Source organism: Prenolepis imparis, unplaced genomic scaffold (genome assembly GCF_030444845.1).
Source record: "Prenolepis imparis isolate NDT839.2.m4 unplaced genomic scaffold, iyPreImpa1.0 SCAF_14, whole genome shotgun sequence".
Lineage (NCBI taxonomy): Eukaryota > Metazoa > Arthropoda > Insecta > Hymenoptera > Formicidae > Prenolepis > Prenolepis imparis.
Window position 1 is genome coordinate 8659392 of NW_028141172.1, and position 12683 is coordinate 8672074.

Here is a 12683-nt window from a genome sequence, read left to right on the forward strand (position 1 = left end):
TTAAAATATGTTAGATTAAGACATAAAATATCTCGTAAACCGTTCAATTTTTGGCTATTTTATCCTTATGATTTTTTATGCAGAAAGTTATAAGAGGAATCTATATTTACATAAAACACTTAGGGCCTGAGCAGAATGGCTGACTTACAACTTTAAGACAATGTTTTATGCCCTTAAGTTTTTGTCTTATGTAACGCACAATACTGTCTTTTGTCTCAAATCTTATAAGTCAGCTATTCTGCTCAAGCCCTTAGAATAGTTCCATTAAAAAAAATCGAGTTAACCTTAAGGCTTCTGCATACTCACTGCAGCTTGAATTGATGACGTCAAAAGCGAGAAAATATACCATGAAAATTCTTGCGACTTACGCTAAAATAAAAATGTTTTTCAAAAAAATAGGGTTTGTAACCGATAGAACCGACTTGTAAAATATACCGAAAACTCTCCTTTTGTTTGGGTAAGCAATAAATAACATTGTATATGTCGAATTAAATTGAGCCTAATCAAGGACGAAAACCAGCTGTTTGACAGGTATCGAAATGAAATAAATATTTGCTTTTACATATTAAATTATAACAAAATGAGAGTCTTCGGTATATTTTAACACTATAACAATTACTTTAAAAATAGAAACACTGCACTAAAATGATAAATGACGCTGTAAGTCGCAAGAATAATTTATGTCATTTTCACGCTTAATAGTTTATAGTTTTGCCAAAAATGTGGCACTGTCGTACAAATTTTACGGACTTGGCAATCGAGTATGCAGGAGCCTTAAAATGATCTTGAAAAACACTACCCAAAGTCAAATTATTAATAAGGCTAATAATAGACCTTTTTAAACCCGGATAAACTTCCGAAAACCTGACACCTCTGATTTTTCTAGGGCTTGGTATAGTACTGTTTTTGGGTGCGCTGATCAGAAATATCAACATGAAAATCACCGACAAGGTCATCTTCAAGGCCAAACATCGAAAAAATTGTATATTTCCTAAAAAAGGTTTCAAACACAACTTTAATTAGTTTAAATGAAATATCGTGCCTAATGGGGGGCTGCGCCCCCCAAACCCCCCCCTGAAAACTAACCTAACCTAACCTAACTCACCCAACATTGTGCTTAGTCCATGTTGTGCAAAATACGAAAATGTGCAGCTTTTGACTTTCGGGTTGCGTTATCATCGTTCGCCGCCACGTGGCCGCCAAAGGAACCAATGCGCTACATTAGCACGGCCGCGGCGCGCCGCGGCGCGGGCACGTCAAATATATCAGGCGATACATTTATGACGTTTTACTCAGAAAATAATTGTTCTACAAAAAAAATGTATAGAACATAAAAGATGTATTTTTTTAAGGGCTACAAGTTTGGTTTGAAGCATTTTTCTGTAAAATTGAGATTAACTGAAATAATGCAGAAAAATATAATTTTTTCGATGTTTGACCTTGAAGATGACCTTGTCGGTGATTTTCATATTGATATTTGTGATCAGCGCACCCAACAACAGTAGTATACCAAGCCCCATAAAAATCAGAGGTGTCAGGTTTTCGGAAGTACAGCCTTAAACCCTATAACTTTTGTATATTTTTTTCGAAAATGCGTAGCGTAAAATTAAGAGATTTCGACACTTTTTATACATCTTGTAATCTTGTATATATTATATATATACAAAAGTTGTACGGTATCAAAAGAGCCATATCTCTATTAGTAATAATTTTTCTGTGGGCGTGGGTAATATTTCAAGGTAATTATTACGTTTTCAAATAAAACCACCATAATTTTCTTACTTAAATCGATTCCTCGTAATATTTGGCGTAAAAAATTGTTAGAGTGGAATATAGTAAAAAAATGATTGAAATGGAGAATATTTTATGTATTATTCCGAGACATTTTCACAAAAAATATGAAAAATCTCTTAATACATTAATTTTTTGATAATCTTACCTTAATAACTTTTTGCATAGAATAATGAGATAAATCAATCGATATAAGAAAAACATAATTATTTTTAAAAAATTATAAAAATTTTAGCGTTACCGAAACATTGGAAATGTTATATTCAAATCTAGGAAAAAGTATTATGTGAAAAAAGTAAATACAATTTTTGTAATTTATTTTTAGAATATTAATTTAAAAAATTGGTATACCTATTTAAATTATACATTCTTATATATATACAATTATATATATTATTATAGCTATAATAATCCTTATTTCATCTTCTTAGCACATTTGTCTTCTAGTTCATATAATTTAAAATCAAGTTCTGCCGTGGAATATGTCTAAAATATGTTTGCCAATATCATTATATGAAACCACTATAATGTAATACAATTAAAAATTTTAAGTAAAAACGACGAATAGTAACACTAGAATTGTATAATTTATGTACAATATACATATGTACAAAATATTTAACAACACTTACTCTTTTCTGGATACATGAACTACTCTTTAAGTTAGTGATATCCTCTGTTAGCTATAACAAATTTAAAATCACATTAGGTTATAATCTGTAATTAAAATTTCTAAAAAAACGCAATTTTAATTAATAATTATCTTTTATAACATTTAGTATGGAGAATACAGTTTCTTTTAGTTGTCAAAGTCTTGTATATATGTATATCAAATATATGTATAAAAATGCTTCCTGAAACATACATATATGTGAATCAGAATATGCAATATAAAATTGCTATACCCAAAATTCCTTGTATTCTGGTGATGTGCTTTCTAAATATAATATTCTATCTTCAATATTCTTCAATCTTTCATAAATATCTTTGGGCACAGGTTTATTAATTCCTATTATATGTTCTGTTGTAGAAATTCTATCATCCAATACAGGAGAACAATTAGCAATGTCAGAATTTGTATTATTTATAATTGATTTATATAACACTGATTGATCAATTGTTTGAGGTCCCCATGTGTTGAATACTCTGTGAACTGAAAGTAATAAAAATAAATATATCGTAGAACTATTTTTTAAGCATTTTGTTTTTAACATGCGAGAGAGAGAGAGAAAAAGAGGGGGGAGGGAGGGAGAGAGAGAGAGGGGGAGAAAGAGAGAAACGGATGAATATTTGTGTTTGTGAAGCATCAAGATTTAGATCTTACAATTATACAATATAATTATTGTACATAATTATAGAAATGTTTTCTCTTAAACCCTAAACCATTAAAGATATCGACATAAATTTTTTTGTAATATTTTATTTGACTCACCCTGTATATAATTTTTATATATACTCATTGTCAGTCAAAAAAGCGATACAATAGAAAAATAGAAAAAAATTGTTTGAAATTTCAAATATTTATAACGCAATTAATAATTATAATATAGAGATGTTTCAAAAACGATCAGTGCTCTAATTTTTGCCTGATCTATCTCTTTCATCCTCTTTCAAGAACTTTTCAGTCTTCGAGCCATTTTAAACAATTACAGAGGTTTGGATTGACAACGACAGATACACTTTTAAACACAATTTAACGTTATAAAATCGACTTTTTTCAGACTGACATAATCCAAAAAAATTATCGTATCGAGTTCCGCAAAAGCGCATTTTGAAGAGAAGAAGTTTGACTTTCACGCGCTACTGAACCCATTGAGCTACGTCAATTGATTCACTCCATGCAACTGAGAAAATTGAACTTTCTATTAATCAATTTTGCAGATTATCACTCTGTCATCGGCTATTGCAAAACTGATGATCCAACGTAATCAACATTAAAATTTTCTCAAAATATAGACTTCAAGCTTCATTTTCGTTTTTGATACATCTCGATATCATCGATATCAATTATTAGTTGCGTTATAAATATTTTAAGTTTTACTATTTTTTTCTATATTTTTACTGTACCGTTTTTTTTATCAAGTATTATGTATTATAATTTTTTACATATAACTTTTATATATTGATTATACAACCATATGTGAATAATAATAACAAAAAGGAAATAATTTAATCTGATATAAGCTAGACTTAAAAAAATTATAATTATGTTGGCATATAACAATAAATTTATAAAAACTAACAAATTAGTATTAGACAAAAATTAAATGAACAATTTATCTATATCTATAAAAACTAATAAAAAGTAAAGGTAAACGAAGTAAAAAGACAAAAAATGAAAAAGATGAAGATATATTATATAATAAAATGTGCACCAAATAAATATGATGTCAAAATCACACAAGCAATTATAGTTTTGAATATTTGCATTTTTTATATTACCTCTCACATGACTTTTAGAATCTTTGCGTCGAATAAGAATGGCATCTACTCTTGCACAAGAATTTTCATTATCATTTCTTTCACTGTAAATATTGTTTATCATTAAAATAATTAACTATAGTTATGATAAATATAAGCTTACAATACATTAATAACACACACGCACATGTGTGTCCGGTTATAATTGTATCACCTGTCTATTATTTTGTGCATAAAAGTATTAAGATAAGATTATCGGAAAATGAATATTTTACGAGATATTTCATAATTTATGTAAGATTATGTCAAATTAAAATATATGGTAAACTAATTCAGTTTTTGATCATCCTATCTTTACAACTTTTTGTGCCATTGCAATATTGCAAGGAATCGATTTATATAAAAAAATTATAGTGATTCCATTTTAAAAAGAATGAAGGTCCCTCCTTTTGTTCCTTAAAAACCCCCAACATTTTTTTATCTATTAAATTTCAGGCTTGTCCCATTTAATTAAAAAAAATTTAAGTTACTATCTTTAGCAATGGCGGAGAAAACAACTTGTAACACTTTATGTGGGACACTCTGTTTATTATATATTGTATATAAGGTGATCCATTTTGATCTATGAATCAATATATTTTCCAAATGACTTTAATCTAAACTTTGAAATATCTCGTAAAATATTCATTTTTCGATCTTTTATCCTCAATATTTTTATGCACAAAATAATGAGAGAAATCAATTGGTGTAAAAAAAACATAGATGTTTTAGATAAAGGTTGTTCGGTTCTAAAAGAAAAAACTAATGAAATAAATATCTTAATTTGAAATATGAAAGTTTTATAAAGATCTTGAAATTTATGAATTGAAATTCATATCGCTTATTATATGAATTTTTTACATTGTTTAATTTGAGATATGTATTTTAAAAGTTGAAATACCACTTTCACCTCATAAATGTAATAAAACCACTGCAAATTATATACTAGTTTCTGGACGTATATACATACATGCGTGTTGCATGTACGCGCGCGTGCATGCTTACACAAAGTGCGAACATTTCTGCGTTGCTTAGAATCAGCAATATAGATGTCGATGATTCCTTTGCACAAAATAAAATAATAAGTCTCAATAATTATAAATATGATAATAAGGACAATTTCTCCTATGTACAATAAAATCTTTTAAAAAGAATCATTTTTGATCAGTTTTATAAACATGTTGACATCAGTTATTTTCATTGTCTGACTATACTACTAGTGGGATAGTTGATTATAGAGTATAAAAATCACTCTGTATATTCGTGCATGCGCGCGCATGTATGACGGATTTTATGTTCTATAATTATGAAACGCAAACGGATTATTTAATAGTTATGCATGCATTATTCTTGCATAGCAATAATAATGAACAAACCTGTGACAACAAAACTCTTGCACATTTACAGTATTTACTTGCTGACGTTTCCGTTCAATGAATGATCCTATCCTACGATTCAATTCTTCTGAGTCTGCTCGAATTTGTACGAGATGTGGATCAATAACAAATTTATCCGATTCTTCACTTATATTTGCAGTTGGCTTAACATCTTTACTGTTCAAAGCTATAGATCATATAACACATTTTTTTATAATATACTCTTATATTGTTAATTTTATATATATATTGTTAATATATAATATATAAATATAAAATATATTGTTAGTTAACATTAACAAAAATATATTGCATTCAATTTCACATATAACATATTTCATTTAAGTATTATATTATGCACTGTAAAGACATCGCTTTTAAGATTCTTGCAACCTCACAACAGTAATATTGAATTTTGATTCCAGAAGTAAAATCATATTTTCTTGTAAAATACATTGATATAAATTAATGTTTTCATATACTACTCATATTTCATATGGATCAATAAAATAGAACTACCTTTTTCTACTATAATATATTGATTTTGCGATTAAAATATAATCGCACGCATGTATTGTATAAACGAAGGCATGCTATTTGGAAGACATGCATTTGCAAAAATTTCAAAGCTAATGATAAAAAAATTATTTACTATTTCCCCATGTACACTCTTTGTTTTCTTTCCATTGTGTTTCTCCTATTTCATATACTTCTTTTTTCCAAATAGGCACCGATGCTTTTAACGCATTGATAGCATATTCCACTGCTTTCAATGATTCTTCTCTATGAGGAGAGGAAACTGCTATTATAACGCTCGCTTTAGATATCAGTACTTCTCCAATACGATGATATATAGCGATGCCTTCTACATTCCATTGTTCACGAATTTTGGTACAAATATTTATCATTTCCTTCAAAGCCATTGATTCATAGGCTTCATATTCTAGCTTCACTACCTAAAAAAAATTACAATAATCAACTTTAAATTCACAAACATTAATAACAAGAGTATTATTAACTCATTAAATATTTGTTTATAAGATTATCAATTATGTTAATGATTCTCTAAGTTAATGTAAAATTTTTATTCTAAGTAAATAAAGCATTTATATATCATTTTTATATAATATACATATAAAATTTTATGTATGTAAATATAGTCCATTATAGAAATATTAAAAAATTTTAATTAATTACTGTAGTATACTTACTTTTTTATTTTCAAAATTATCTCGGGTGATTCCAATAAAGCTAGATATTGCCCCACAATTAGAATATGTTACTAGATCTATGATTTCTATAATATTTAATTCCTCCTGTTGTAACTTAACAAAATTTTTTGAGGTTTCCATATTATCCTGTAAAAAAATATTAGTAATAATTTCATTAATTATTTATTGTATCATGATAAAGTTTAGTTTGACCTGCTTCATTTAAATTTTAATAAAAATATACTTAATGTGTTTTTACAACAAAGGTTTTGCAGCAAAGGTTAGAACAAAGGTTTGAAAAATAATGAAACAAATTTGATATTTACAGTACTTGTTATACAAACCTCCGCTCAAAGGTGGTATGACTGCAATTTTGTCTTTTTCTGATAATACAAGAATACTATTTGGAACAACAAATTCTTCGTTTATAGCTAATATTAATTGGTTACGTATAGCTTCCAAGTGAAAAGTAGAGATAATTTTATCAAAAAGATCAGTAGCAGATAATTTTCTTGATATATAAATTTTACATTCCTTATTACCAGTTAGTTCGCGTGCTTTTGCAAAAAATAACACTGTAATTTCTATTTCCTTAGCAATCTCATTTGTGTTCCTATCCATCCCTTTTTTATTTTTATTGGTACCATGAAGAATAGAGATCATGTAATAAGAATGGCGGCTGATACTACGGAGCAGCCAATAAAATTTTGCCCACAAATATTGCGCGAGATTCAAACGCAGTACTAAAATCGGACTATGGATACTCTGTTCTGAGACACGTAATGATAGCAAATAAAAAAAATTAATTATATTAACTAACCTGTATCAACTTTTATATTTGTCCTTCCTTTGTAAAACATCAAGCCATTGTTGACGAATAACGTCTTCCTTTGGAAATCTATAAATTTTTATTTATTTTAGAGAATAATTAAAATAATTACATAACTGATTAAAAATTATCCGATTTATGTCGTGTTTGGTGTCATTTTAATCGCAAAAATCTCATTAATCCATTATAATTATTTTTAAGTCGATTAAATGCGAAATTCAAAAATTTTATTTTCTATAGTAACATGACATATAGTCTTAAATCTATAAAAATATATTTCTAAATTTACCCAAATGATTCTCAAATGATTACAGTAAGAAAAAATAAGAAATAATCAAAAAAAATAAGAAATATAAAATTTGTCCAACTGATGTCTAATAAATGTACTTTAAACTTGATTTTCAGATAAAATAATTATTTCCCAAACGTTAAGAACATTACACACGTGTTTCCCAAATGATTTTACGTCAATTACAATAAAAAAAATTTTTTTTTTAAATTTATGTCTGCTAACTATACGCTCAATTTATTTTAATTAATTATAAATAAACTACTATTTCCTAAACTATGAGAATCTATTCCTAAATTTGCCCAAATGATTCCCAAGCGATTGGTATAATAGAAAATAAGAAATCTCTAATTCGTCTGCTAACTATATGGAGGTTACTTGGAGCGTAGCGGCACAGTATAACTACATACAGTAGTGACAGTAGCTGTCGGCTCCTTTGATGTAGCCGTGAGTCGATCACGTGACGGTCAGCCATGTTGTAAGCCTTACGGGCGCTTCATTTGAACATTAAGAATTGCGATAACGTCTTACGCAAAGTCTTTTTTAATGTGATAAAGATAATAATGCAAATTATTTTCTGTTTTTAATGTTAGTATATTTTAAAAATGTATTAATAAAATTATAAAACAGTATATAAAACGTGATACATACAGTAGTGACAGTAGCTGTCGGCTCCTTTGATGTAGCCGTGAGTCGATCACGTGACGGTCCGCCATGTTCTTAGCCTTACAGCTAACGCATGCGTAAAAGAAAATTTACTCGCTGATTTTCTAGCACTGTCACTACTGTATGTAGTTAAGCCTAGTCTACAATAGAGTCGTAAGGTCGTAAACGTAAGAAATTGACCAATCACAGTCGATTATTCTCCTCGAATTCAACTGTGATTGGTCAATTTCTTACGTTTACGACCTTACTGTAGACTAACCTCTATTGTAGACTAGCCCTTATACTGTGGTAGCGGTCAGACCATTTGGGGTGCGTTCGTAAACCTTACCCTATGAGGTATAGGTTAACTTTACGGGGACTAGTCAGGTGAATGTGTAGGGACCATGGATGTAGGAATAACTGGATGGAGCATATGAGAGGGGAAGTGAAGCCTGAGAAATGAGGGGAAATTGGATCAGCCATCTTGGTTGGCAAAATTTTCGTCTTTAATTTATCTTCGCAGATACTCTGTAGCCATCTGAAATGATCCGCGCAGCATCTTAAGATTAATTTAAGATAATTTTAAATATCAAATGACATTCAAAAATCATCTTATTCGTTTAATCACTTTAATCACCCGTAGTCGCCATCTTGGTTGGCAATTTTCCCCTCACTTCTCAGGCTTCATCCCCTTCGTCTAAAAAGATACCTTACGCTCCATCCAGTTATTCCTACATCCATGGTAGGGACACATCGATCTCCAAGGACTACCTAAAATTTATGAACGATCTTGAGGTAAAACGATCGCGTAATATAAATTTGTCAAATGTAATTATCATCATATTATTTTGAATAATTATCTTCATCACTGTTTATTTGTAGAATTCTAATGTAGATAAACTTTAATCTCAGTTTAATTTACTTTTTATTTTTTTTTAACTTTTAGAATTAGAAAAAGATGAAGAGTAAGTTAAACCAAGATTAAAATTAATTTGCGTTAAAGAAGTGATATATAATATTTAGAAATAAATGAAAAAATCATACAAATTAACAATTAGTATTAATAATCTTATCGACTTCTAATATTACTATATATTTACCATTCATTATTCAATGTTCGAACTCCTTCTCATCTCCACCATAATGGCACAGTATAACTACATACAGTAGTGACAGTAGCTGTCGGTTCCTTTGATGTAGCCGTGAGTCGATCACGTGACGGTCAGCCATGTTGTAAGCCTTACGGGCGCTTCATTTGAACATTAAGAATCGCGATAACGTCTTACGCAAAGTCTTTTTTAATGAGATAAAGATAATAATGCAAATTATTTTCTGTTTTTAATGTTAGTATATTTTAAAAATGTATTAATAAAATTATAAAACAGTATATAAAACGTGATACATACAGTAGTGACAGTAGCTGTCGGCTCCTTTGATGTAGCCGTGAGTCGATCACGTGACGGTCCGCCATGTTCTTAGCCTTATAGCTAACGCATGCGTAAAAGAAAATTTACTCGCTGATTTTCTAGCACTGTCACTACTGTATGTAGTTATACTGTGATAATGGTGCGGTCCCATGATACGGAACGTATGCGCAATGCGGAATTGGCGGAACGCTCGTGATTGGTTTAATCTGTTTTACGTCCGTTCCGCCGATTTCTATCCGCAAGTTTCTATTTTATGCGCATTTTGTGCGGAACTTCGAAATTGTGTATATGCGTGAAAAATGTCGAAACAGCAGATATCCGTAAGAATATTATTAAAAATTATTTTAAATAACAAATTAAATCTTAAATTAATAACTTCATATATTATTGCAATATTATATTAAATAATTTCTTTACAAAATATAAGTTTATTACTTATACGGGAGTTGGAGGTTATGATTGTTTATTATTTTTTTATAGAATAAAAAATGTGGGTATTGTGGATACATTCTTCCACAATATTTTAATTTTAATTTATTAAACCACTCTTGTTTTCAACCATTTGACAAGGAAAATGATTGTATAAATGTGGATGAAAATTTAGTAGTCACTGTCAGTAAGTATTATTTTAGTAATTAAAGCATATTTTTTGACAAAGCATGCCATTATCTATTGAATTATTTATTGAAAAATTATATTGTCTGGCAATGATACTGACAAATTTCCGTTTGCCACTGTTATAATTGTTCCTCTTATTTTAGTATCTCGCATAAAAGAGTTCAATGAATCTAATTTACCAAATAAAGAATTAAATAATCCACAAGAAGAATTAAATAATCCACAAGAAATTGACAAAGATGAATTATTAATATATCATGTATCGCAGAAGCGAGCATTATTCGATCATCGGATACCAGTAAGCGAAAGAAGTAATTTTAATTTATTTAACAACCCGCAAATAATAATAAACAATTTTTCAGAATCCATATTCAATATTAAGTTGTTGTCAGTTTCGAAGGTTATATATGAAATTCATGAATTTTTTGACCGGTACATATATGTGTGAATCCGATCCGCATAAATTTGTATTTCCTATGTCCCATGCAGCGGAAAATACGGAAGCGTAATTTGCGCGAGCCAATAATGTACGCTGTTCCGATAGAGACAACAAAAAAATCTATGGAAAAGAATCTTGTGATTGGCCAACACCAATTGTGCTTCCGCGTTTTCCGCTCCATGGGACATAAGAAAATATATTTCAGCGGAACGCAATTGACGGAATGTCTGTGATTGGACGAACTTCGTTCCGCCAATTCCGCATTGCGCATACGTTCCGTATCATGGGACCGCACCATAAAGCATACCTCCAGACATCTTGGAAGATTGTAGGATTTCTTCAAGTGGTAAAATGTGAAAAATGCGTTTCTGCGCATGACGGGTAAACTCTACCTCAGTCGCGAGCAGGGTACATAAGGAGCACCCTGGGTAGTTCCTCAAGAACTTTCTGAACACATGTGGGTAAAGGTAGCTTTTCCACCATTGATGTGTTTTTTGACTTTCTGAACGAGTTCAGAGACATTTGTACCTTGCGGGTAACGTTTACGAACGCAGTCTTGGTAGCGCATACTGGACCGCACTATAAACACAGTATACTTACATACAGTAGGGACAGTCCTTTGTTCTCAAATCAGCCGCGCAGATTTGCTTGCGCATTGTAAGCGACCATTTTTATAAGTCATGCCAATCCCGTTCAACATAAAGAACCCAATAACTCCATTACTGTGATTACATTTATAGTAAAATATAATCTGTAGAACTACAATACTATCATTTTGATTTCGCGTTTTATGCAATATTTAATTTTTATTCAGAAAAAATGACTATAAAATAATATATCGAAAATATTTCGCGCAAAATTGTTTTAATAGTAATGGGTACAACAAAAATATTGATACGGTGCTGCAACCTAAAGACATGGCGGACTGCTGAAAGGTCAGCTGAAAAAGATCAAAGGTTCCGACGCTGTGTGTCCCTACTGTATATAAGTATACTGTGCTATAAATCTACAAAAATTCGCATTTTTTAAAACATTTTTTATTCACTTACACTAGATTGTGCTTCACTCATGCTGCTAACATTCATGTCTATTATTTTAATAATAACAAACTTTCCGTTTCAGTTTTAAAATTTAACGGTGACAAACTCACGACGCACTCGCAGACGACATGAAAAAGTACAGAAACGTGCGGAATAGCGCTGATTGGCTGTTCTATGACACACTCTCTATTCCGCACGCTCTATTCCGTACCGTGTGATTTCGGTCTTGTAAAGGGTGCAGTCCATGGTGGAATGAAATAAGGTGAGGCAATGCGCATCATGAGTTTCAGTTTGGGATCAGCCAATAGAGAACGCCGCACAGTTGTCGGCCATTACTAGCGGCCTATTTGAACAGTATTATACTTAACTAGGGAATTCAAACAAATAGGAATGGATAGGAAAATCTTTCAGTCACAATTACTGAAAAATTATTAATTTTTCATAACAAATGGAAATAAATCGAAATTATGCTAGTCAATAAGTATTGCTAATGAATATAAATCATGTCACAAAAGAAAGATGAAAGATGAAATAAAAGAAAGATTAATTATTATTGAA

The 12683-nt window shown here is 30.1% G+C and overlaps 2 protein-coding genes across 5 annotated transcripts; both read right to left on the bottom strand.

The window, feature by feature from the left end:
- Positions 1–355: 355 nt before the first annotated feature.
- Positions 356–1539, bottom strand: LOC145945265 (uncharacterized). Its single transcript, XM_083054151.1, has 2 exons — positions 1106–1539; positions 356–991 (listed from the first exon to the last, which is right to left on the bottom strand). Exons 1-2 carry the CDS (start codon positions 1110–1112, stop codon positions 696–698), a joined length of 303 nt encoding a protein of 100 aa, XP_082910277.1. The 5' UTR covers positions 1113–1539; the 3' UTR covers positions 356–695.
- A 591-nt stretch (positions 1540–2130) lies between these two features.
- Positions 2131–7502, bottom strand: Mocs2b (Molybdenum cofactor synthesis 2B). 4 transcript variants are annotated; one of them, XM_083054305.1, is made up of 8 exons: positions 7381–7502; positions 6839–6985; positions 6280–6583; positions 5628–5814; positions 4234–4316; positions 2697–2944; positions 2424–2474; positions 2131–2277 (listed from the first exon to the last, which is right to left on the bottom strand). In XM_083054305.1, the coding sequence occupies exons 2-8, from the start codon at positions 6977–6979 to the stop codon at positions 2206–2208; spliced, it is 1086 nt and encodes a 361-aa protein (XP_082910431.1). In that variant the 5' UTR covers positions 6980–6985; positions 7381–7502; the 3' UTR covers positions 2131–2205. The 4 variants fall into 4 exon arrangements, with proteins under 4 accessions (XP_082910431.1, XP_082910430.1, XP_082910434.1 ...); XM_083054304.1 differs by lacking the exon at positions 7381–7502 and adding an exon at positions 7183–7322 and having other exon boundaries at positions 2132–2277; XM_083054307.1 differs by lacking the exon at positions 7381–7502 and adding an exon at positions 7183–7322 and having other exon boundaries at positions 2211–2313.
- Positions 7503–12683: the final 5181 nt, after the last annotated feature.

What these genes read in the sequence shown, in the direction of transcription:
- Mocs2b (XM_083054305.1), bottom strand. Translation starts at nt 6,979, where the DNA reads ATGGAAACCTCAAAAAATTTTGTTAAGTTACAACAGGAGGAATTAAAT. An exon ending in ATAATTTTGAAAATAAAAAA is followed by an intron (nt 6,584 to 6,838) that starts GTAAGTATACTA and finishes AATTTTTTTTAG; the next exon opens with GTAGTGAAGCTAGAATATGA. An exon ending in GTTCATGTATCCAGAAAAGA is followed by an intron (nt 2,278 to 2,423) that starts GTAAGTGTTGTT and finishes AACATATTTTAG; the next exon opens with ACATATTCCACGGCAGAACT.